This window comes from Chelmon rostratus, chromosome 3 (genome assembly GCF_017976325.1).
Source record: "Chelmon rostratus isolate fCheRos1 chromosome 3, fCheRos1.pri, whole genome shotgun sequence".
Lineage (NCBI taxonomy): Eukaryota > Metazoa > Chordata > Actinopteri > Chaetodontiformes > Chaetodontidae > Chelmon > Chelmon rostratus.
In genome coordinates, this window is record NC_055660.1 from 19,691,841 (window position 1) to 19,716,703 (window position 24,863).

General features: G+C 41.4%; 3 protein-coding genes across 3 annotated transcripts in view; 2 read left to right on the forward strand and 1 right to left on the reverse strand.

Moving 5' to 3' along the window:
* stx8 (syntaxin 8) overlaps window positions 1-12,792 on the reverse strand; it is a 40,901-nt gene extending 28,109 nt beyond the window's left edge. The window contains exons 1-6 of the mRNA XM_041933606.1: window positions 12,676-12,792; window positions 11,734-11,833; window positions 11,548-11,642; window positions 11,163-11,273; window positions 7,921-8,051; window positions 5,045-5,137 (exon numbers count right to left, since the gene is read on the reverse strand). Coding sequence (XP_041789540.1) covers window positions 5,045-5,137; window positions 7,921-8,051; window positions 11,163-11,273; window positions 11,548-11,642; window positions 11,734-11,833; window positions 12,676-12,692 — 547 coding nt within the window. The 5' untranslated portion in view covers window positions 12,693-12,792. The remainder of the gene's footprint in view (window positions 1-5,044; window positions 5,138-7,920; window positions 8,052-11,162; window positions 11,274-11,547; window positions 11,643-11,733; window positions 11,834-12,675) is intronic.
* A 1,490-nt stretch (window positions 12,793-14,282) lies between these two features.
* On the forward strand, window positions 14,283-19,580 carry LOC121604172 (TBC1 domain family member 24-like). The gene is made up of 11 exons (XM_041933611.1): window positions 14,283-14,529; window positions 14,649-14,863; window positions 14,981-15,242; window positions 15,429-15,545; window positions 15,868-16,284; window positions 16,393-16,632; window positions 16,849-17,004; window positions 17,817-17,880; window positions 18,030-18,128; window positions 18,315-18,627; window positions 18,728-19,580. The coding sequence occupies exons 1-11, from the start codon at window positions 14,324-14,326 to the stop codon at window positions 18,889-18,891; spliced, it is 2,253 nt and encodes a 750-aa protein (XP_041789545.1). The 5' UTR covers window positions 14,283-14,323; the 3' UTR covers window positions 18,892-19,580.
* Window positions 19,581-20,174: 594 nt separating this feature from the next.
* On the forward strand, window positions 20,175-24,509 carry LOC121604173 (zinc finger protein OZF-like). Its single transcript, XM_041933612.1, has 3 exons — window positions 20,175-20,388; window positions 21,600-21,657; window positions 22,061-24,509. Exons 2-3 carry the CDS (start codon window positions 21,609-21,611, stop codon window positions 23,164-23,166), a joined length of 1,155 nt encoding a protein of 384 aa, XP_041789546.1. The 5' UTR covers window positions 20,175-20,388; window positions 21,600-21,608; the 3' UTR covers window positions 23,167-24,509.
* Window positions 24,510-24,863: the final 354 nt, after the last annotated feature.

The window sequence follows — 24,863 nt, forward strand, 5'->3', positions numbered from 1 at the left end:
TCTTTCGCAGCTGGCTTCCTTACAGAGAGGACACTTGGAACGAAACACAGTTATACCTTAAGAGTAATCAGGCTGGTTTACAAAGGGCTTTAAAAACACTCTCATTACCAAAAGATCACAATCTAAGGCACTGCATCAGCCATGCGTTCAAGGGGTCCATGAATGATGCGCCATATCCGTAAATGGGAGGTGCTAAAAGAAAAAGTACTAAATCACAATTACAAAAGTTGCCAGAAGAATTTGGCTTTTGCTCGTTGCAACAGAGGCTTCCACTGGCAGTGGCACAGGCATTACAATTACACCAACCAACCAACGCATATGTATGCATCTTTCCTGCCAATCATTACTTTCATATGCAACAATAAAATGTATCACTGACAAATGCAAAACAGATTGCATGTGGACGTTAAGCCATTTTGCAGGTGTTACGTATGGTTGCAGAACTGTTACTGCATTACATTCCCATATACCAAAAGATGACAATAAATAGATACATTTATAAACAGAATTTGAAATTTCTGGAATCAACATCTAGTGTTTCTTTCTTTATTAGAAGTGAATGCACTGACTGTGAATAACAGCATAAGGTCCCAAATTCAGGATACATTATATACAGCAGCGTGCTAGTCGTTGTGCATAATAATTATATCTTCTTTGATGTTCATAGTTATGCCCACATACGGTACGTCCACACCGTGCTGAATTCATCTGCATAACAGTAAAAGGCATGTGATCGAGTGAAAGGCAAACAGTTCAATAAGCAAAGGTTTGGAAATAGACAACACAAAATTCAACTCGGACCAAGCTGCTACTGTATCATGCAAAAAAAAAGACATCCACTGTTCCCTTAGGACAGAACGAGAGAGCACATGTGGTCAGACATGTCGCAGTACCTAAAAGAAAATAGCTCTTGCATCTATCTAAAATTTGTTCCAGAAGGTCTCAATCCAAATGAGGGTCTGCTTCTTTCCCAGTCCCAGATATACCGAGCACAGTGTGGTTATTGCTGTGCTCTCAGTGAAGATATGAGTTGCCTAAGCAACACAAAGCAGCCCAAAGTATTATTATCAAAGGCAGCGGTGAAAGGGACAGGACATGGAGAGGCCATGGTTGTGATAGTTAATGTGAGAACACATCTGCTAAAGCTGTCTGAGGTCTTTTCGGTGACTTGATTCATTTGTATGGTTTATGTGTGGTGACGTTTGAGGAGCAGAGTGAGTTTAGCTGGAAACTCCTGTTGAACTTCGAACATGCTGAGAGGTGGTGGAAAAATAGATGAACTCATCATTCATTCAATTGGTCCAGCCTAAGTACTAACCCTGATCTCAGAGATACAGTTCACCTGAAAATGCATCTGCTGTTTCTTTGCGCGTGTTATTGTGTTTTTCAATCACACCAACTGTAGACAAGAGCTTTTGCAGTACACGGCATATGCAGCTGCAGGATCTCAACACCAGTCAAATCCAATCCCAAAGAAGCCCTGGAAAACCCGACAATGAGACGGCCTCAAACTCTTGCTGCCCGCTTTCAAACGCAGCCATTTTAACAAGCACGCCGCTGTCTGTCACTTGTCATTGCCTGTCACTGTTCCAGGCCACAATCTGAGAAATATCAACACTAATAAAGTGCAATTAATGTTGATCTTTCTCGGTGAGAAGGAAGACTACTACTGAAGCACGCCATTTCAGTTGGTATGCGCCTGACTATTTTCTGCAACATTTAATTTGGAAATGAAAATACACTAATCTTTGGTAACATTATGTTGGAATATGAAAAAATACTTGACGACAGCACATCATTTAACTAATTTTAACGCACTAAAAATAATGATCAAATTTCTCTTTTTGTTATGACTGGCAAGCAAGATGGGAAAATCTTCAGTATGCAGTGGATTAATGTTAGGAGCCATAAAACAGAGACTGAAATTGAGGTAATCTGTCTACACACTCGTTTCTACATTTCAGACCATTTTGATGCAGTAAAGGCTGAGAGCGGAGTAACTGAGGGCTTTGGGTTCATCTCTAAACCTCCGAAAAGGGTCATCATCCTTGCTGACCTCAGCCGGATTTGTTTCCCGAAAAGGAAATGACTGCAACCTCCACTGCACTTGGGTCATGAGCTAGACTTGAGCAGGCAAACTACAAAGAGCTTAATCTATTTATAGGAAAACACTGCTACAGTACAGTGATCAGGGGTAAATGGAACCCTACAAGACAGAAAGACAGTCGGACGCCAAGGCTACGCGCCAACTGTCGAGATCAACAAGGAGCTTTGCCATTTCCCTGCTTTATAACTTAAATCCATTTTCCTTGCCTCTCCGAAAACATTAAACTATCACCTTACTTTTTACGTTCTCCATTTTGACATTTAATACAACTAAGAAATGCAGCACCTATAAAGCTGTCTCATGCAATAATCCAAGTAATTTAAGTATAAGTCTAGGAGAAAAACATTCCAGGAATTTTTATTTTTTGAATGCAGAAAAGATTAATTCATCGACACTAAATGTCTCATATTAAGGAAAACGGCACTGGGAAGAGCCACACTTTAAATGAAGCTTGAATCGATGCAGAGTTACTGCTATTACAACAAGGATATACAACTTGAGAATACAAAAGATGTGTTCCTAGCATACTGGATAAACTGCTGACGAGAGCTGGAGCGAGGGCTGGCTCCATTGACACCATGTAGAATTAAACACCAACGAAGAAGACAAGAGAGCAACCTGTTGGTTTGCGTGTCCAGCAAACACGACTGTTGGGTACGTTACTTTGTCTAGAGGAGTTGCTTTACCGGTCTGTACAACTGCACGTGCTTGCAGCATTCTGGCAGACTTTAGACGTTGGTCTGCTCTTTGAACTGAATTTCTCCGCATACGTTTGATGCGCAGAAATAAATACGAAGCTAGTCACTCGGCTTTATCAAAACTCGGGTGTTACTCCAAAGAACCCTAAATCAGGCTTAGAGAATGTAGGGACTACACCAGCAGTCACAAGGTAAATTCTTCTCGAAGTATTTCTACAGTTTCCGAACGTACATCTACATGTATGATATATCCCTCGGCTATTCTCCACCCTATCACACACTAAGGAACAAATATATCTTCCATAACTCAGCATGGGAGGATACAGAAGAGACACCGAGATGGAAGAAATGGGAAAGAGGTTATAAAACATGGGACTGTTGAAAAGATGCAAAGGAGAACAGGGAGGGAGATGAAATATATAGGGGCAGCAAAAGGTCCCACAAAGGAAAGAAACACAGGTAGGTAAAGAAAAGCTGTGTGAAGGCCAGAGCCCGGTAGGCCCTGTGAATCACGGGCTGGTGTCAGCAGGCCTTATGAACCTGAAGCCTGGCCGTAAATCGTGAAAGGGATCCAGGAGAGAGTGTGGGGAGCTTGGACTGGTCCATGAGGAGATTCTGTTTCAATACTTTGTCAACCGCCTGCCGGTTACACTGCATGCATCATGAAAATCTTTTTACAATAAACAATGGCAATTATCATTATATCATAACACCAAGACATGCTTTCCTTTAAAAAAAAGGTTTCTACAAATTTGTGCCATTTAGATTCAGATCAAGACATGGAGCTGATTACATTACCCACAGGTGGCATAGATATTTTTGGCTGTGACAGAAATAAAGAGTTTAGTCATGTGGGGTCCAAATACAGGAGTAGCTACAAGCCATCGTTTCAGGGGCCAAAATTATTCGCCGTCAACCTTATTTGCAGTGGAACTGTGTAATTCTCAGTTACAGCTCTCCCATCATCCATTCAGGTTCGTATTATTGGAAACAATGACATCAAGCTGAAAAAACGAGAAGGAAAACACGCCAGTCGGAGCATTAGAGCAATGATCCGTCTCTAGTTCAATATGGTAACAGGAGAGCGGGCTAAAACAATCGGCCGTCCCTCCTTTCTCTTCCCGTCTCCCATCGGTGTCAACCAAACATCTGCCATCCCTTCCCAGCAGAAGGGAAGGTCGTTTGTTTCCACGCCGAGATCATTCTGTTATACAACCTCTGGACTTGTTTGGGTACGACTGCTCAGACAGGATATTACAGGATAGTACAACGCCTTCTTTTCCCAACCGGAGGCTGGTCATCAGGATAGGAACAGACAATAACTGTCTCACTGTAGGTGTGTGAGACAACCGCAGATAAACAGCTTGTAGGGATCTCCTCTGACGTACTACAGCATCTGTGACGAAGACCTCAGTCCCCTCTCCACGGTGTTACTCAGCGTCTGCACTTATTACTGCTGCGATCCAAATTATCCACTCCAGTCTTTGATCGACCTGCAGTGTCTGAACTCTGAAGTTTCTTCCCCCAGAGAAGAAGCTGACAGTCTAATGCATGTTCTGGGCTCCCTTTCAGTGTACATATTAGAGACTGAACTCATGATTTTATAAAAAAAAAAACAATAGCAATACATGTGTACGTCCTCTTTGTAAGATGACACTCTCACCCCCTAGCCAATTAACTGCTACTATCGTCTTCTGAGAGCAATGCATTAAAGGATCTAGTTGTTCACCGGTTGACAGATGATCATCCCAAAGCCTTACGTCTCATGTACCGCCTGTCTGAGCGTAAAAACAGTCTGGTAAGTTCTACCTGTGACGGAAGCTATTTCTGCACTCGTGAGAGGCATTTGGCCAGAAATAACTCAAAAGCAGCATTATCTCGGAGCAGATCTGATTCCAGAACACAAAACTATTGCAGTTTTTTCAACCTATTTAAGCAGCACGAGGAGAGACGGGTCACTTTGCTCTGTGGGACGCCTAAGGATAACTTGATAACATGGTTGGGACCTGACTGTGAGCTCAGTTGCTCTTGTTGGTTTGAGTGTGTGTGTGTCTGTGTTTGCTTGGTACTATGTCAGGACTGCGGTGGTGTGAGGGAGTATCACTGTCCAGGAAGTTAAATGAGGCAACTCGTTCCATTGCAGAACAAGTATGTCTGATTGCTTTCACTCTGCCGCCTGTAATGTGTCTGGAATTTTTTTGACGTGTATGTACAGACGCACACGCAAATTAAACTTTACCATTCTGTTCATCCAGCTCATTGCCGATCTCCTGGCCCATTATCTTCTGTCGGCTGATCACAGCTGCAAGTGCATCCAAGCCTGCATCCTGGGCTGCGAAAAGAGAGGAAAGAAAATAAAAAAATGTTCCTACACTTGGACATGAGAGAAAGAAAGAGACAAACAGTAAGGGCACTGGGATTATGTAATACCAGACAACAATATATAGAAAAATACATTTATGTTTAGAGGTGTAATGGTAATACATTTTAGATCACAACATCAGTATCAGCTGTAGCATACCGGCCTACCGTCGCAACTCAAACTCATGTAGTGCTGCACTGCTGTATGGAGGCGTTATGATTTTACCCATTATTTACAGTGAAAATGGGCACAAATTGTGCGTTGACATTGTTCAACACGTCATCACACAAATATGTCAATTAGCAGAACGAGACAAAAACAGACTGGAAGATGACTCCTTCTCCCCACAAGGTTCAAGCGGCCTCTCACTCTAAATTCAGACCAAAGCAATAAGTGATGGTCCAGGAGTGTTAATGTAAGTGATAATGTATAGTGAGCAGGTTCCTATGGAGAAGTAAACCCCGACGGGATGACACAGAATACAGAGTTAAAACACGGCACTCCTAAATACTCAATTCTGATTGGTCAATCGCCAAAATTCAGCGGTGTTTATTTCTCGACAGACGACCACCTGCTCAGGAATTCTTAACGGCTAAAGGGGCAAGCCGTTAATGTACCAAGCTCAATAACAAATTGTCAGATGATTTGAGTGGCAAAATATGGAGCATTTTCCGAACATTATTTTAGTTTGTTTGGAAAGAACAAAACATTTGACATGTGGCTGGAGAATGACAAGAGAAGTAAAGAACAACGCTGGACCGACAGGAGGAGCAATATTAAGGCACAAGCGACTTGAGGACACAGATTGACGAGATTGAAACGGACAGATTTTTTAATGTATGACACTGAACACCTAAATCAGCTGCTGCGAGACTTTTATCCCTCACTACAAAATAAAAGCGGTAAACCAGCTACGTCCCTTTCAGGTCTGGGATATCCCGTCACTTTGCCACATTTGACATGATTACTCTAAATAACTGTAAAGATATAAGTTTTCCTTCCTGCCGGCCTGCGCGCAGTGTAAGGCAGTTGCTACGCAACGTAAGTGTTTACTTTCAGAGCCGCTGCGCAGTGAAAGCACTTACAGAGGAGAGTTGGCTCATATTAGTTCAGGAAACATGTTTTAATCACTATTTTGTGTCATATTACAGAATGCTTTAGTAGTAAGCCTCTAAGCGGGATCACGTGCAGTGAGCATGTCATCCTGTCGGGGTTTCTTTCTCCACAGGAACCTGCTCACTATACATTATCCCCTACAGATATGTCACCATACTCAGCCTAGAGAATACAGGATTTAAGCTTGTGGTCAAAGTGCTTGAGCTGTACTACAGTGTGGCTTCACGTGTGCAGTCGAGCACTGCCCTGCCTGTTCCCTCCCTGTATAAACAAGCACAAGTTGTTCAGAAATTATGAACAGTCTAAAGACAGAGCCTAACTTATATTTGTGTTATTTATTTATTTTTATTGACTATATTGCCATGACTGTTACAGTAAGAATCACGGACATGTTTTTTTTGTGTGTCAATTTGGGTACTGTTACACTCTAATTATTTGCAATAATAAAATCTTTGTGATACACATGTAAGAATCCATGTCAAATTCAGCAGTGGGGTATAACGGACAATCAAGTAACGCTTTGCATCCGCTTTGAAAAAGCTTATTGAGAAGGGAGCAGTTACGAGTATGTTGTACTTTTGATATAATGAGGCAACAATTTGGGAACTAGGAATGACAGGCTGTTGGGGTCCAGCTCAGCTCACAGTGCCACATGTGAGTCATTCAGTACTTTACCCCACTCAGCCTTCCTCCTGTTATTATAACTGCGGCAGGCCAAGGTGGAGAGGAAAAACTTCTGAAAAGAAGAGAGGAGAAAAGAAAAGATGTGGCCCCTGTAGGTTTCCAAGTTTGACACACTCTCTACCACTGGAATTTTTTTATGACCGCAGGTTCATACGCTCACCATTACCCAACTCCACCAGAAATCCCACAGGGGACTAGAAACGTCCATGTGGTTTGGTTTCACTGTCTTAACAGGAATCTCTGATCCCAAACTGACAATAACCAGAGCCGTAATGGAGACGCAACGATGAAGTGTCACACACAGTCAGGTGAACTCACGTCTGGGTGTTAAGTCATGTCAGAGCCATTCAGGCAAAGGGGGGGGGGGGGAGCAGGCGTGGGCTCACAAATGTTTTCTAGATAACGATCACTTTTATTATGGTAGAATGTATCAGGATGGCCAGTACTAGTTTACGACATATCATAGCTATAAATTGTGCCTCCCCACAACGACACAACTGCCTTCCTGCACTAGACAGACAGAATGTCAAGTGCATCATTTTCACTTGCACATTAAGAGATATTACATATGTGTAGGAACACATGCCATGATGTATTTGTACAAATTAGGGTAAAAATGAGTTACACATACAGGATATTATTCATGCTATGGATGGTTGCTACAGCCATATTTGGTCTTGATGCTAATTATATCAAAAGGAAACAAAACATCATACTTGAAAACATGTTTGCTCGATGACAAAATGGAACACAGTGTCATTTGAGAAATTTGCAATCTAATTGCAGGGTTGGCTTTCGGTCACCGGCTCCGCCCCCTCCAAATGTCGAAGTGTTTTTTGAGCAAGAAGTTCAACCCCAAGTGCGTGACATGCATATTGTAAAGAGCTTTGTCCATTAAAGCAGAAAAGTGCCAGTGCAGTGCATTTACCATTCATTAAATCATGTCTAATTACCTTCAATGATTCGTTGTTGCTGCTGTTTAATCTCTCCAAAGGTCAGCCCTCTGGTCTCCTCCGTTTCGTTGACCAGCCAGGGGTTGGCCGCAACACCTTGACTCGCTCCTCCTTCAGCCATCAGTGTCAACCTGTGAAACATCAGCACAACTTGAATACTTATTTCCAAAATGCTTCCATCATAAAAAATACAGTTTTGTTTTGGAGAGCATGAAATGACAATTTCTAACCGAAACCAGCGTAGCAGCTGGACAAATCACCCACCAGCGCACTGCAACTGAAAGTAGATGGCAAAAGTGGCTTTTTTGTCTGTCAATCACCACTTCATCACACAAATCTGAAACACTCATCGCACAGCAGTGACTTTTAGCTTGATAAGTAAACACAGTCAGTATGCCTGGTTAGGGTAGAGGTACAATGCACATCTGTACAAGGCGTGTTCCCTTTTAAATATTGCACTCATGACAACAAATCCTTTTAGATGACAGAAAAAAGTTATTTATTTTTACATTTTGTCTTTTAAGCGTTTTAAAAGATTTGAAAAATACCAGGTTTACTTGTGCAGCGTGCAAAGAGTGCATGTTAATCTGTCACAGGACTGTGGACTGCTGGGGAGGTTTTGTTCTGACAAAGTGACAAACCGGAGAGCTCTCTGCACTGTACTGCGCTGTGCTAAACACCGCTGTGTGGTTTAAAAGCTATTCTTCTTCTAATGGCTTAAAGCTGTGTTTCAGACCCCCCCTCCCGTGGCTGCCTTGCAGTGACAGGTTCAGAATCTCTGCGTGAGGCTGGATTTAACCATGTCTGCTGTGAGCAAGTTGTCTCAAGCCCAGGAGAAGTGACCTGAGCCATATGTAGGCTTATCGGCGCCTTAGGAAACAATAACACTGCTATAATAAAGTGTTTTGCTGTGGTTTTGACCTCCAGCTAACATGATCCCATCTTTCATGGGTACATTTAAACCTGATCTTTCAAATCCAAAATTAAAAGCTTTTTCAATGTCTTTTTCTTTTTTGCAAGAGTAATACATAAAACTACCCTCATCTCACCCCAACTCATGCACCTCTGTGTGATGACTAATTCAAGCTCTTTATGATGTGGTAAGTAAAGCATTGTGAGACCACTCACAGTGCTGGCTAGCTGAAGGCGATACCATCAGAGGAATAGGTGAGACAAAGCATTCGCTCTAATCTCTCTGACATGTTTGATTGCTGTGAGACTGTGTGCCAGCCCTCGACTTCCTCCATGCAAGTGCCCAGTGTGTGAAGATCCAATTAACCAGTCGGTGGGGAGCGCCAGAATCAGTCAGGCACATCTCTTGCACTCGGCTGCCGCCATCGTGGGCCTGACTGAATGACTTGGACAGGCAAGATTTAACTAATTACAACTATTTCCACCGCAATCAAATACAAAGGAAAGGTTAGTGAATAATGCAGGAAAGGTGGGTCTGAGGGGCAACGGTGTGAACTGAGCCCTCAAACGTAGGCACCATGTCCTTAGTCTGAAATAGAGATGCTTAGAACGCATTGTTTCAAGGATAGATTCAGAGTTCTCACAAAAAAAAAGAAAAAAGAACAGCTTAGATTATCCAAGCATGACCAAGCCACCCCCTCCCACATTCTGTCCTAAGAGACCACACAATGGGAACGGTCCTACCCGCAAATCCAAATTACCCACCACATATCACTCTTAAAGTTAGGTCTCACTGAGCAAACCAAAAACCATACAACCACATGATTACAGCTCGCCAAGCTAATTTATCAGCAAATGTCATTTGAGATTTTTTAACAGGGCCTTTTATGTAATTGGGTGTGTGGTCTGTAAAAAGATGAAAGCCAGTGCAAAGCACCGCTAAGTAGATCAATCCCAAAACCAAAGCTTGTGAAAGATATCAGGGAAAGGCAGCCTCATATCAAGGCGGCAATAAAAGCGGTTCTCTAAATTCTACTGATCTGATGAAACAGTGATGTTTGGTTTCACTCTACTGTCATTCCAGTTACTCCTTTAAAAAAAACAACCATAAAAAACAAAACATATTTAGCCACAAAACTTCTACCTTTAAATGCTGAGCCTTGAAGATGAAAAAACAACACAGAGGTGCCATCTAAAAAGCAATCATTCATAAAACAGACATGAGAAACAGGAGGAAGTTAACAGTATGACACCATTTCCTCTTCCTGTCCAAACAAACATCACCTGCGCCAGAAAAGGTCAAAATTATACAAAGTAATGACCGCCTGCTCAGCTGCCTAAGGTTTTCAAAGCCGTCACATTGACAACGCATCAGAAGATGAAGAGGATATAAGCTGTGGCACCCAGACACACACGTACACTCACATGAATGAGTGTGTGTGTGTGTCCATTTCAAGAGGCGCCAAATGTGTGATCAACAGTGCAAAGCGAGCAAATCTCCTAATAAAACAGAATTAGCTATGAAGTTAAGCGCCCTGCCAAAATGGCAGACAGACAGACTTCCTTCCGAGTGACAGCACAAGGAGAGGTCACGGCACATGGGTCACACCGGATGCACAAAGACTTTCACAGAAAGTTAGTGACCGGTGACATATCATTAAAGCAGAGAACAGAGCCTATGACCTCTCTGGTCAAGGACATAGACAAGAGAATGAGGATTCATTATTTTTAATTGGGCAACCAGCACTAGAAGCGGAGCAAAATCACAAAATGAAAGGTGGCATAATCTGAGGAGGATGTACCCTGAAGCTTCATGGGGGGATGCTTGGTTTAGCCATTTTGACACAGTGACAGTGATGGACAGAGAGTCAGGGTGAAATATTACAGTTTTTTTGAACTACTTAAGCAACAATCTGGCTGCCAGAATATTTTTCAAAATCAAAGTTCTCTAAGAAAAACACCACTCAAGATAGACTATTTGAGGCAGCCGTGTGGCTTAGTAGTTTAAGAAAACAGCCTTAATACACGAGTAAGGTTCACACTCTGCGGGGTGATGAGGAGTCGCCACTGGTTTCTGTGGACAAGTCCCTACATGCTACAGGGGGTACAAGAGGAGGGACAGTGAACTACAATTATGAATTAAAGTGGAATACCATATTGAGCATGTTCAAATTCACACAAACCTCTAAAACTTCTAATGGTCTAATTGTCAAAACGTCCTTGTGCGATCCCACTCATAACAGCAGAGAGTGCTTAATGAGATTTGCAAAACTGACTTTCTTAAATCTTCCTCTCATTTGGAATAAAATCATTACATTAGATTTTAATACCTGGAGGGTTCAGGCTGCGTGATGTCTCCCTTGAAGGTGGCGTTGAGCTGCTTCTCTCTGGTTAGAAGGTCATCGATGAGGTTCTGCCTCCTGTCAGCTTCCGACTGCATTCTGATAAAGCCACGTTAAGGTCATGCAAAAGATAAACATTACTTTAAAAAGTTAGTGACAGTAGACAGAGGATGCTCCTGAAACTTTTCTTTGGGGCAGTCTGGAATTAATCCAAAAGCGCAGGAACCTTTCTAATAGGAGCTCTTTTCATAGCACTATGACGCCCTCTCTCGGATGACAACTGCTACTGCAAAAAAAGGAAACAGTCCGATGCAAAATGTAATCACCATCTCATGACTTCCACCGCCTGGAACATGCTCAGAGGAAAGGATACATGCGCCGAGCCGACGATGCTCGCAGCAAACCATCTTTAAGCTGGGCGATATTCTGTTTGAGCTTCTGCAGCGATGCTCGTAGTGTCATATTGATCTGAAAAGACAGAAAATATTCAGAGCAACTGACAACTAGAGAAACCCGGTTATTTCAGGATGTCGCTTAACCTGTGAATGCGACACCTTACCTTTGCAGGGTTCCCCCCTGTTCTCTGCTGCCTGTTCCGTTCATGGATGTTTTCTGCTATTTCCTGTGCCAAGCGACAAGTGGCATCATAATTCTGCAACCTACAGAACAACAAATGGGTTAGAGAAGCCGCGTAAATCTTTACTGACTCATGACTGAAAGCAGTCTCAGAAAAATGATGGAGCAACATAGAGAGACCCCTGTTAAATTATGTGGTTAATGTGGTAAAGAACAAACAGACGAATTAAACTGGTCTATGGATTGAAACAGAGTGAAGACAATTCTCTTATCTGTTTAGCAATGTTGTGCAACACACAAAAAAAATATTTTGAGAATGCCTTTCAATGCAGTAAATACAAGCTAGTTTGGCTAGCTAGCTCATATTGTCCAGTGTGCAGACTTTCAGAGGTCTTGCTAGTTTTTGATGCTGTCATTTAATTCTGTGAAGCAAATATACCATTAAGTGTCCGCAAAACCTGAATGAGTACCACTGACAGCCTCTAGCTACACCACTGGTATTTAATGCAGGACTCATGTATTGTTCTGTGTCGTGTTTGTGTTATTACAGTTTAGTAAGATGGGTAAAACTTGAGAGAACGAGCACAAGCGTTACATTCGTCATGTGACTATTTAAGCATTGCCTTTTTTCCTGTTTCGATTCTGCTAATATTACAAAGTTTCAGGCTGCATAATAGATCGATGAATACCGCTTAAAAACTACGATTTTCCTTAGAGGACCGCCACACTACATTCCCAAAAACGTGATTTTGATTCTGTTTATTGGTAACGTTGTTTGGTTAACGTTAATCTTTACAGGTAAGAGCTAGCTTTAGCTAGCAGCATACAGAGAGAATAGCTAACTTGTGAGGGTAAGTAACGTCATTTGTTGTAGCTAATCATACAGTTGGGCCCATTTAGTGTAGCCTTAGAGCCCGTGACTTACCACGGATCCTGGGACATTGCGATAAAAGTCAGCTTACAAGAGAAAATGCACTGAGTTTAAACTATCTGGCAGTAATCACTAGCAAACAGTAGCTTGTTTGGGTATGGCGTCACTACAGCATCCTGCGAGGAACATTTGACTCTAGTTCCGCGGTTTTTTAATTTTGTACAAAAGCCTCAATAAAAGCTTACATTAGCATTGCATTTATTTTATTTTTTTCCCCTGGAATGTTTACGACTACTTTGCTCGTGTCAATGATTCCATCAAGTGGAGTTAAGAAAGTCTGCCTGAATTGTCTGAACATAAGTTTTGATGCTTTTATGGGAGCAGTTTAGTCATGTAGATAAACACCTAACTTAGCCTACAGCCTACTTTTCAAAAGAGCTGTCAATATCAAAACAAAGTCCGGAAACAGTTGCAATTGTTAGTGATATGTTAACTGCTGTTATCAGAAATGATGATCAGTAATATAACTTAATCACATACACAGTTATTATGTTTACTGTGAGTGTTTACAACCTGCACGCAGCCAAATTACTTCAGGAAAACAGAATTTTACTGTAAAAATGCAAATGTCAGAACAAGTGGTTAGAAAGAAGGCTTTTTTGGTTGGAAGTACAGAATAAGCCACATGGACTCAAAGTGATGCCATGCAGTACAGTACATTTTTCAAATGATTGATTATTTTTGTTAATAGCCTTGCCTTGCCTTAGCCTGACAGGATACACAGTAAATAAGAATACCATGGCAAACAGTCCTCACAGACTTTGATACAATGTGGGTCTCCATAGACTGAATAGTATTCAGTCTGAATTATATACATGTTTTTAACTGCTTTCATGTCTGACATTACACTCACACTGCAAGTGTTCATTTGCATTGTCCCAGCCTTCATGGAAATTGACACCAAGACAGCATGCTTTCTCCACTCATGGGGCTAAAGAGTTTGTTTGTCAAGTCCATTACATATGGAGCCCACATATGAGATAAGTACTTGTAGAGGTGTTATGTTTCATAACCAAACAGTAGTTGTGTTTGGATCAAAACATATCTGTTGTGTAGAATAATAGCTGTTGGAGGACTTCTTGGAATTGTCTCATTTGGCATTTTCATGCTACGCATGACGCAGTTTCAGAGAAAGACCAACATCTCTGTGATCACGCTGCTGTTTCTGATGACCTTAATCTGAACGATCAGTGTTTTTAGTGTTTTTTAGGTGTGCCTATTAACAGAAACACATTCCAAGAAATCTGTTCATTGTAATGGCAGATGGTGGAAAGTGAGTGGCAGTATGGAACATATGAATATAACCCATTGCATTGAGTAGGGTTATTTGAAGGACACTTGGTTGAATCTTGTTTTTTATATAAAGTGTCAATACTTGGTCATCTGATCTGGAAATTTTTATATTCTTTTGGAATTCCTTACTTCTCAGAATGAGACACTGTATGTTGCCAAAGTTACAACAGGAAAATCACTAGATTTTTTTTTTCCAGCCGAAAACCACCATAAACAAGCCATACCACTATCGCTTACCTCACATGGACACAGCCCACACAGGCTTATATAAAGCCCTGATCCTCAGAGGGTACAGCTAGTCACAGGAGACTTCTTCCAACGTGCATTTCTCTAAAGAATAAGGCTTGAGATGATTCACGTTTCCAGAACGCCGGAGTTCTCCAATTGTGGAAACATTAATTCAATTTCAATGTGCTCATCCGCTGACCAAGGCCTGGACTCTATGGCAGGAGCCATAAGCAGGCAAAGGTCTCACTCCTATTACAATCCAGAGGACTGTAAGAACTATGGTGTGCAGACGCAGACAGAGGAAACCCATCTAAGACCTCGCTCCAGGTATGTTTTCACATTCATCTTAAAGACCTGTGCAGCTTTTTTTAATCCAATTTTTTAATGAAAAAAGGGGCGTGATTGTTACTAAACGCATTATTAATATTGAACTAACTGCTCCCCAGGTCCTTTTACAGTTTTGAGACGTCAGAGCTTTACTCTGGCTATGATGTGGGAAACTTCGCAATGTCCAATCCATTGACGCAGAGGACCAGCATCCTACAGCAGTATCAAATGAACAAAAAGGAAAAGAGAGAAGGGGATGGAGCTGGTGTTCGACTCCCCTCTAAGAAATCCAAGTCTAAACCAAAGAAGCGCTCGCCATCAAGTGAACTTAATGGTACTGAAATAATGTTTTTATAATAGCACGTGTTATACTTCCAAAATGGAAAATGTGAGTCTAATTGTATTGTTTAAGAAAATAACAATTACATGCATGTATGCATGTTTTGCTCAGGCAGTAAAGGCAATCTGAAATCAGTGTCCATGATCACCATCTCTGAGTCGGACAACTGGGAAATCAGCTCCAGCTCGGGGATGAAGTACGGACAGTTTGTGGACTGGGAGAAGATTGACCCAGAGGCCGCAGAGAGATACCAGCAGATCCTGAAGAGTGATCACCAGCAGCTGAAAACGATGGGCCGCGAAGGATTCTGGGCCACGCCTCACACACTCCGGGCCAAAGCTTACTATCACATCATCCACGGCATCAATTCCAGGTTGAGACTGTCACATGGATTTTTAGAAATACATCTTTTTTTTTTTTTTTTGTATTTTCTGTCATGAGGACAAGTATGCATGTGGTTTGGGGGAACTGATATGATGTTTATAAAGTCAGCGCACAGTTTTTCATTTAAATCCATGCCACCAAATGATCTGAATGTGGACTGATGTTATATTTGCAGTGGGTCTGTCACTCCAGACAGAGATGTCTACCATGAACAGGCCAAGACGCTCTTTGGGGAACAGAAAATCAGCACCCATCCAGTCCCAGAGTACATGGAGGCAGGAGAAATACCCAGGTATGGTATGTTGAAAACATGTTGTACGCAGGAGTTGTCCCCTAAAAAGTGTGAACGTGACAATGTATTCCAGTGAAATTATTTGAATAGACGTTTTAACCCTGAACTAACAAAATAATAAACCTAAAAAGCATAAAGTGCCCTCATCACATGTCAGGTGCTATTTATTTGGCCTTACTTTAGCAGCCTTTGGTGTTTTTTTTGTTTGTTTGTTTGTTTTATGTTAGAAAACTTCTTGCTTCCAACCCAGAATGGAAAATGCATCATTACTGTGTGTTTGGCTGCGCTGGAGTGAGTTATTGCTTGTACTTCTCTTATCCAGATACTGTCTCAACAAAGCGGGCATGAACTCTGTTAAAAAGATCCTGCTTTGCCTTGGCAAGTACTTCCCGGACATGAACTTCTGCCCCATCCTGCCTGAACTGGTCTCCCTCATCCTCCACTTCAGCGAGGATGAAGCTGAGTGTTTCCACAGCGTGTCCCGACTTATCTGCTACAACGACCCCAACAAGCGTTACATCGACCAGACCTTCCTCACCTACCGCGCCTCCTGTATGACCTTTGGAGACCTTGCCAACAGGTGTTGCAGAGGTATCCGCAAGCTGATTGCCAGCTCCCACCAGAACCTCTTTGAGTTTTACTCTGACTGGATCATGTGGATATTTGCTGACCTTCCATTCACGTATGCCATCAGAGTGCTGGACGTCTACCTATTGGAGGGCTACAAGGTCCTGTACAGGTTTGTTGCTGCTGCGTTGTCACATGTAAACAAAATCTGAATCAGTCTGAATTTGTGACTTCTCATGACACAACATGGCATAAGTATATCACAGTCATTCTTTTATAGGGTGGCACTGGCTTTGCTCAGCCTCTACAAAGTATCTGTGTCATCTCGAGTGGCAGACGTGGAGGACTTCAGGACAGATATGAAGAGGTTTGTGGAGAACGTAGCTCGCCATTGCACGGCTGAGAAGCTTCTAGAAAGGGCCTTCATGATTCCGATGGCCACGCGGAGAGAGCTCAACCTCCTGTTCAATGCCAATAAGGACTCTCTCATGCAAAAAGGCGTCAGCATACACCAGAAGAGGTGGGTTAGTGAAGAAATTGATATAGAACAGCCAGTGAAACAGAACAAGAAATTTCCCAATATACTGAATAGTTATGTTTTGTAAAGGACATTTCTTGAATTATATGAGATAAAAGATAGTCTGGCTATATGTAGTTGATGCTGAAAAAAGCTGCTCACATTTATTTCATTTCAATTTCATATTCTCATCATTAGCTATTTCTATGTTCCTTAAAGGCAATCAGTTGAGACAGTGGACTTTAACAAGTTCACCTCCAGTGTTGTGACAGGGACCGAGATGAGAGTGGTCTGGGCCTGGATACCTGAGCGCTTTGCCCTTTTCAGTCCCATTAGGCTGTTTAATACAGCCCAACATGGACGAAGTCTCGCTTCGTAAGTAACCTTTGTTCACTAATCCCAGTGAGAAACCGTCTGGGAGGCAGAGAACTGATAATAATAACATAATAATAAGAAACTTCACTTGTGTAGCACTTTTTATACAAGAAATGCAGCTCAGAATGATTTACAACAAATAAATCACATGCACCAAGTGCTTCATGTAAAAAAGACACAGAATGAACAAAAACAAGGATGGAAAATTAATGTAGAATAGGGTGGATAAAACCCACTGATGAACTAATGAGTTGTTACTTGACAGGCGTGAATTACAGATAGGAGTGGTTTTTTCATCAAAAGCCTTCATATCTATCAATTTCGTCCGATCATATTTGCATTATTAAATGAGGCCAGCTTGTTATGGACCACGTCCCAGCAGTGACAGACAGATCTCCGGTCTAGTTATGTAACAGAAAGAGGAAGTGTGTTTTTACCGTAAACATGTTTGCTTTGACTGTGAAAGTCAAGTGACTTACAATGGGTGCAAATGCTGTTTATGTAAAAAGATACCTCAAGCTGAAAGTACCAGCTCCTAACTGAGTCCTTTATATTGTAACACAATTTAAAAAAAAAAAAAAAAAAAAAAAAAGCAATCCTCCATATAGAAAGTGATCAAAAATATATTAATTGTTAAAATTGCGGCCTTGTGTTTTAACAAGATAAAAAAAATCTTATCTTCAAATAATCTAGATAGACTTTGAGATATATGCCTTTATGGACATAGTTTCATCATCAATGACACTGTCTGGTTGTAGCACATTATGGGATGTCGAAAGCATCACCTGGAAATGTTTTTTTCTTGCATACAGATTCTATTCACATGTGGAGGGACATGAACCAGCCGTCTTGATTATCAAAACTGCGGATGAAGAGGTAACATTAGGGATACATCTGATAACTGTGCTTTATGTGCTTTTCACTTTGATTTAACCATTTGAGCCTAAGATGTCTTTATAATGCTAATAATCAGTTTATGGAAAATATTTTGCATGGTACTGAAATATTAGTATTTCACGTCACAGGTCTTTGGTGCCTTCCTGTCAACTGATATGATAGAAAGAAGAAAGCACGACTCTGGGGGACTTACCTATTTTGGAACTGGGGAATGTTTCGTGTTTACGGTGAGACATATTCCTGCTTTCTTCTTCTTGAATTCAGCTCTGGCGCATCATATTCAGGTGGGCTGTAACATGAATTGAGTCAGTGGATTTTGTTTCAAGTTCATATCGAGTATCTTTATTATCATTCGCTGGAAGGCCTCTTAAACTGCAACGAGTGTCAAACGAGAAACCTGCTTACTCTTTCAGCTTCGTCCCAGCATGGAGCGCTACCAGCAGGCTATGGTCAACATTATGACCAGACGCGCTTCCCCTCAGCAGGTTCATGTGAGCAATGGTGTCTCTTCTGAGGTATCCGGTAGCAGCAGCTGCTCCCCCATCATCTCCACCACAGCCACCACAACTCTGACTTGTCCTGCTGGAACCCCCCAGGACCCCAGCTTCCTGACGATCCCCTTCACTGCCCCATCAGAGGAAGCCATGACTGCCAAAGAGCCAAAGAGACCAAAGGAACAAGAAGCCTCCATGTTCATAGCAGGCAACGACAGTCAGCTCCTTATCGGTGTGTCATTTGAACATGTTAGAAGAATAGATGGGGTCTTTAATGATGTCAGCTGACAGGGGGATGTTAATGCTGTGCTGATGTATGTGTCCTCTCTTAGGTGGCAATGGGGGCCACGCACTCTGCTTACAGGAAGACCTGCAGGGAGGATACTCAGAGCCTTGTGACACATTCAAGAGCATCCCACTCTGCAAGGGACATTTCAAGATTCAAGCACTGGAAGTGTGGGGCATCCAGAACTCTATTTCCTTTTCTCACCAGTGAAAACTCCCCTTTTTCACTGGACTTGATTTTTATGTAAATTTCAAACTTTTTTGTAACATGCACATTTATGTGTATTGTGAAGCAACTGAGTGACTTTTTACTTGACTTTTTATAGACATGTCAAGTATATTTGTATATCTTTATATCACATATATTGTCTTACTGGACTTTACAAGCCCACAGAAACTATGGTTCCCATCTCAGGAAAGCTCTGTAAAAACACAAATAAAATGAATCCTTCGAATCTTATCACAGAAGGGAGGATGAGGCGTGCCAGCTACGAGAGCAAGCATGTAGTGCAATGCAATAAGCAGTAATGAATCGAGGAGGATTGGTGTGAGGGTGGTGTGTGGGCTCTGAGGCTCCTAGATTCATCATGATTAAAATCAATCACCAGAAGATTTATTCATTTCATTTCTTTGTGTAGACATAATCTGTGGGCAACAAAACAGTACCTTTACAAGATGCAGCGTATACCTTCTTCTTTGTTGTTTTTTTTTATTGTGCAACTTATCTGCATTTCATAAGCAATGAAACATCATACAGTTTTTATCATGTGGTGATCAGTTGTTTGTCTTCTCAGTGTCTAATAATGTATTCAGATATGTGACGTGAGCATGTTTTTTACTGTATATGTAATGAGAACCAAAGTAAATGAGTTTCAGTCTGAAAAAAAATATTTCTTACTTAACTCACCCTGAGCTCAAAATCTTGTCAATGCGTGTATAATCTATAAGATGTGTAGGCCTATAAGTAGGTCTATGTGTATATACAGTCTGATGATCCGACAGTTATTAATATCCTATTCAGTATACACATCATTGCACATACTCGCAGTCTGACTAAAATTAGGCCTGGCTGCACAGACCTGACTCGGGTGATGGGTCCCGGTTTTACCGATCAAAATAAATTACCGACCCAGTTTGGAAACCCGTTGCTGCGTTCTTGTGCTGTTGGAACTATTACAAGTTTACGGGGGCACGTCTGAACGGGGAAAACTTGTTTTTGATTGTCTGTTTGATTTTTTGTGATAACAACGAGATATGTTTAGTGCAAGTAACAGAAATGAAGAAACCACGAAAAGACCCTTAGATCTGGAATCACTTGTAAATCAGTGCACGATTGGATGTGTTTACTGTATCTGCGTTCATAGTTAAACTTGGTCGGCATATTTTTCTTTTAAATACAATTTTATCCGTACTTTTTTTCTCATCACGCTCATGCTAAAGCACAACGCAGCCATGTGGTACACTAACAGTGAAATATAGTAGAAATCAATAACAACTTTTCTCCGGAAGCTTTTGACTTCTGATCTTACGTATAGCGTTTGAAGGTATCGTACAAGAGAACGGGCATCAACTCAACACTGCTGTAGCTAGCTTGTTTAGCAAGCTGCTGCGACTAGCTGCATGTCTATGTGAAGTAACCTTAGGTTTAAATTTAAAACGTTACGGACAAAAGATGTGACAAGCTTCGGTTTTAAGGATTATCAGAGAGGTGGGACTCAATTTTATACGCCCTGCTTAATCTTATACAGCGTTGTTAACGATAGCTACCGCGACAACAACGTTAGCTTTAGCTAAGTTAGCTAACCTTACCTAGCACGTTCTGTGTACGTGTGTGTCCCAGATAAACAGTCATCTACTCTCATTTTTTACACCCACTTCAGCAGTAAAATAGCTTGCGCTAACCATTCAACGGCGGATGATTCTCTGTCATGACACATTTATTAATGCTAAACTCAATTCAAGATCATTTCTGTTTAGTTGTCCTGCCCATTTGCAGATGTTACCTGCATAGTCTACATAGTATATTTTCTCAAGCAGAACTTACAGCTTTCCAGTTCGATATGCACTCTGTAACGTTTCGTCCCTTTTCGCCCTGTCCTCCTCTTACATTACTCAAATAAGTTACACGTTGCTGATGTGCAGTTCGACCCCTGAAAGCCAGCATTATCAATAGCTGTTTGGTGGATCATATTAATAGTATCTATCTCAGGAGGCGATGGTGCTATAAAAATAACCCCACAACGAAGCTTTGTAAATGCGTAACCCTGCTTCAGAGATGCTGGATATCTGTTGAAAAAGGCCACTCGTTGGTCAGAGGAGTATCTCTACATAGCTCATATAATCGCCCTGTAAAACTTCCAGATCGGACTGGCTGGTAGAACAGCTGCTTCACACGCTCCTCTGTGGTGTCCTCATTATCGCCACATTACTGGTTGTCATCTTGCAGTAAGAATATGGTAGGGCCTTATATCTGGACAGGAATGCTACATGTGAATGATAAAAATCACTAACTTGAGTCAAATATATGAACCCTGCGGAATATGCTATAGTAGCAGGATCTTGTTGAAATCGCCATTAACACGTTATTTCTCTTTACTCTTACACGTCTATGCTACATCATGGCACCAACTGTTTGGGTCCAAGGGCAGAAATGTGCTTCACTGTAAGACATGATCGCTCAAGTTTAAGATACAATTTTGCATGGCTACTTACAATAGGATTTCACAGTCACAAGCAAGAACACAGAAACAAATCTAAGGGAATTGATCAAGATTGTTTATGTTATATGTTAAACACAATAGATATAAATCATTTAATATCTGTCAGTTTCAGCCTCAAAGGTCCTGAATCACTGCTCTGCAATGCTGATTTAATCTTCCAGTTCTTACTTGTGTCTGTTTATGTGTTGTATGTAAATAGGCTGCGGTCATGGGCCCAGACACTACATCTGACCCCAAAACTGAATCTTCAGAGGAAAGTAAGTGTTAGTGCTTCGTTGTATTGTATGTATTGTATGTTTTTGGTGCAGTTGTCTGATGCGCAGCACTAGATTGAAAGTTGTTTTAAGGTGTAAGATTGCAGGAGACTGAATAAGTAAAGCTCTCAGTAAAGTAAAATTAGTCTGCAACTGTAAACACTGGTTACATGTGTTTGTCACACTGGACTCAGTCATTGAATCCTTCCCTTCTAAAATGCATCACAGAAATCACAAACATGCCAAAACCTCACTTGTGCTTCCTCTGTATGCTCACTTTATTTTAATTATTATAGAATATTAGTCACTGATAAAAGAAAATTGTACTGTGCAGAGATTTTTTTTCCGCAGTCAATTTGTTGAGTAAAATATTCAGAGGATATTCTTCAATGTGATTGTTCCTCAGGTCCAGGAGAAGTCATTGTGAAGGTGATCTCAGAATCAGATTCCAATGATGCTTCAACTGAAACAGAGCCTGAGAACTCCAAACAGCGAGACAAGTGTTACCCTTGTTCCATTTGTGGCAAAGTATTTGACAGACCATCGAAGCTAGAGAGACATAAACCCGTACACACGAGGAAGCCCAAGACTCTTCATCAGTGTCAGCATTGTGACAAGAGTTTCACACAGCAAGAGAAGCTGATCCGGCACCAGAATTGCCACAGTAGGACTAACAAGCACCCCTGTCCTGACTGTGGAAAAGTGTTCAACAGGCCTTCAAAGTTAGAGAGGCATAAGCGCACACACTCAAAGAAACCGAAGGTTCCTCATCAGTGTTCATACTGCATGAAGACATTCAGTAAACTTAACAAGCTCGTCCGTCACAAGCGAATCCACACCGGGGAGAAGCCTTTCACCTGCTCGGTCTGTGGAAAAGGATTCTCCGAGTCAGGCCACTGCAAGGCCCACGAAAGGACGCACGAGGAGCAGCCAGAAAAACCTCACCGCTGCGCCGACTGTGGGATGTGTTTCTTCAAGGCCTCAGAGCTCAGGCGACACTTCCGTTCCCACACAGGAGAGAAACCTTTCAGATGCACCCTGTGTGACACCTGCTTCTCCCGCTCAGAAGGGCTTAAAAGACACATGAGGAGGCACACAGGGGAGAGACCGTACAAATGCATTATCTGCGGAAAGGGATTTTATTCTCGTCGGGATTTGAACATTCATGGACTGACCCACTCGGGAGAGAAACCACATCTTTGCCCCGTATGTGGTAAAGGCTTCTCACAACTGGGCAACATGAAAGAACACGAACAAAATGTTCATATTAAGTCTGAGAAATATATTTGCAATGAATGTGGGGCAACCTTCACACGATACAAGTCACTGGCAAAACATCAGCGTACACACACAGGAGAAAGACCCTATCTGTGCCTAACATGTGGCCGCAGGTTTTCGTGGAGCCATTCTCTAAGCAGACACCGGAGGACACACACACACAAACAGATGTCTATGGACACATCGAAAGACATACCAAGCTTTGAGGGACCCTCTGAGAATCCCAGCAGTTGAAAATAAAAGTTAAATCCTTATAGAATCTGCCTGGAGCCACAGTCAATCTAAAATTTACTAATTTGTAGTAATTTGTTGTACTTTGACAACTAATTTTCAAGCATTGTGAGAATCCACTTGCTTTGTTGTTTGTCCACAAAATATCACTCATGGCTCCAGATGAGCCATTTTTTTTCTCCCAATATTTTTATTGATCAAAGCCAGAAGGTAAGTGTTCTGGCACTGATGTTTATTGAACTATGTTGGAAGTATAAATTGATGTTATATTATGTTTTGCATGGATATATTCTGTTAATTGGGTAAACACAGATTATGTTGCTATCTAAGCATACCACTGTATGTGGGGAAGCTTTTTTTTTCTCCTTCTTTTTTGACATATTTGGGCCTGAATTCAGATGTGGACGAATTTCTCATAAGGTGAATGACTATCTGTCATGAACCAGAAGGTCTGACACAACCAAAGCAGAGCTGCCCTGCCAGAAGGCCTGAAACTCTTATTTGACAAGAAACTGATAAGACTGATAGATAAAATACTGACCAAGTGTCTGCCACCATCTGATTAATGGAAATGCCAGACTATAGTCTTGACTAAATGTCTGTTTTCTAATGGTGATTAATTTAATCTGATGTTATCTGCTGCCTCTCCAACAGTACTGTAGAAAGCACATAAATTGTAACCAGCAAGATTCGTGCATGGTTCAGGTCATACCAGTAGCTGAGTGATTTTCTTACTGCAGTTGATAAAAGAAAGTTTTACTTTTTTTAATTTTGGTTTTGCTGCCAGCTGCCCATCATAAATGGTGAAATGCCAAAATTGACATTTTTTTCTTTTCTTGTATCAAGTTCTTTACAGAATGGTCAATGTTATGCTGACTCAGAGCAGAAAAGTGTTGTTACACTGTTCTCTATGCAGGTATATTACCTTACGGTGGTTTGAATTGTAGAGAGTGCAGCAGCAGTTTTTGTTGGGTATGAGCTGTGTGAAATTAAAATGAATATAGAACTTTTTCATATTTTTTTAAAAATTTCCAATTTGTTCAGTATTGCTACTGATAGCTTATATATTGTGTAGTTAAGTAATCCATTGATTTTCTTTGTGATTCTATCTACATGTACATGGTTGCTTACTGTCAATAAGCAGATACATTAGATAGTGCTGTAGTTAACTGCATAGCAACAACACAATGGGCCTGAAGTCTCTGAAATACATATTGAGCTAATGTGCTGAAATGTATTTTAGTTGTGCCCATGAAGATGTGAATTGAACCTTGAGCTACATAAGTCTCTCTGGAAAGTTCTTTTGTTTAAAAAAACAAAAGCCACAGCCACCAATAAACTGTTTTCATCACTGCAAGTAGAGCATGTTTTTATTGTGTATGACGTCTGTTACTGTGTACAAAACAATTCTGCAGCCTGGTGCCTACTTGTAAAAATGACAGTTAAGACACAGTAAAAATGTGTCTCAAGAATGTTATTGTGTTTGTTTTATTAAGGAAAATATTTGATTTCCCTCTAGATTTGATCACCTAATCGGCTTTTTTAAATCGCCAGTGTTGTGCCTTTTTGTCGTCAGATTTTTATGCTCACCACTCTTTGGGTGAGAAATTTCCAACGGCATGTGAAGGCAGCGGGGACGTGTCGCCGACCAATGACAGCAGCGGTCAGAACTCCGGCTGTTGCTAGGTTACGTTTGTTTG

Excerpts from the sequence above, each read along its gene's own strand:
- LOC121604172 (XM_041933611.1), top strand. The coding sequence starts at position 14,324 with ATGATTCACGTTTCCAGAACGCCGGAGTTCTCCAATTGTGGAAACATT. Across the intron at positions 14,864-14,980 it reads GCCATCAAGTGAACTTAATG|GCAGTAAAGGCAATCTGAAA; the intron begins GTACTGAAATAA and ends TGTTTTGCTCAG. Across the intron at positions 17,005-17,816 it reads CATGGACGAAGTCTCGCTTC|ATTCTATTCACATGTGGAGG; the intron begins GTAAGTAACCTT and ends TCTTGCATACAG.
- LOC121604173 (XM_041933612.1), top strand. The coding sequence starts at position 21,609 with ATGGGCCCAGACACTACATCTGACCCCAAAACTGAATCTTCAGAGGAA. Across the intron at positions 21,658-22,060 it reads AACTGAATCTTCAGAGGAAA|GTCCAGGAGAAGTCATTGTG; the intron begins GTAAGTGTTAGT and ends ATTGTTCCTCAG.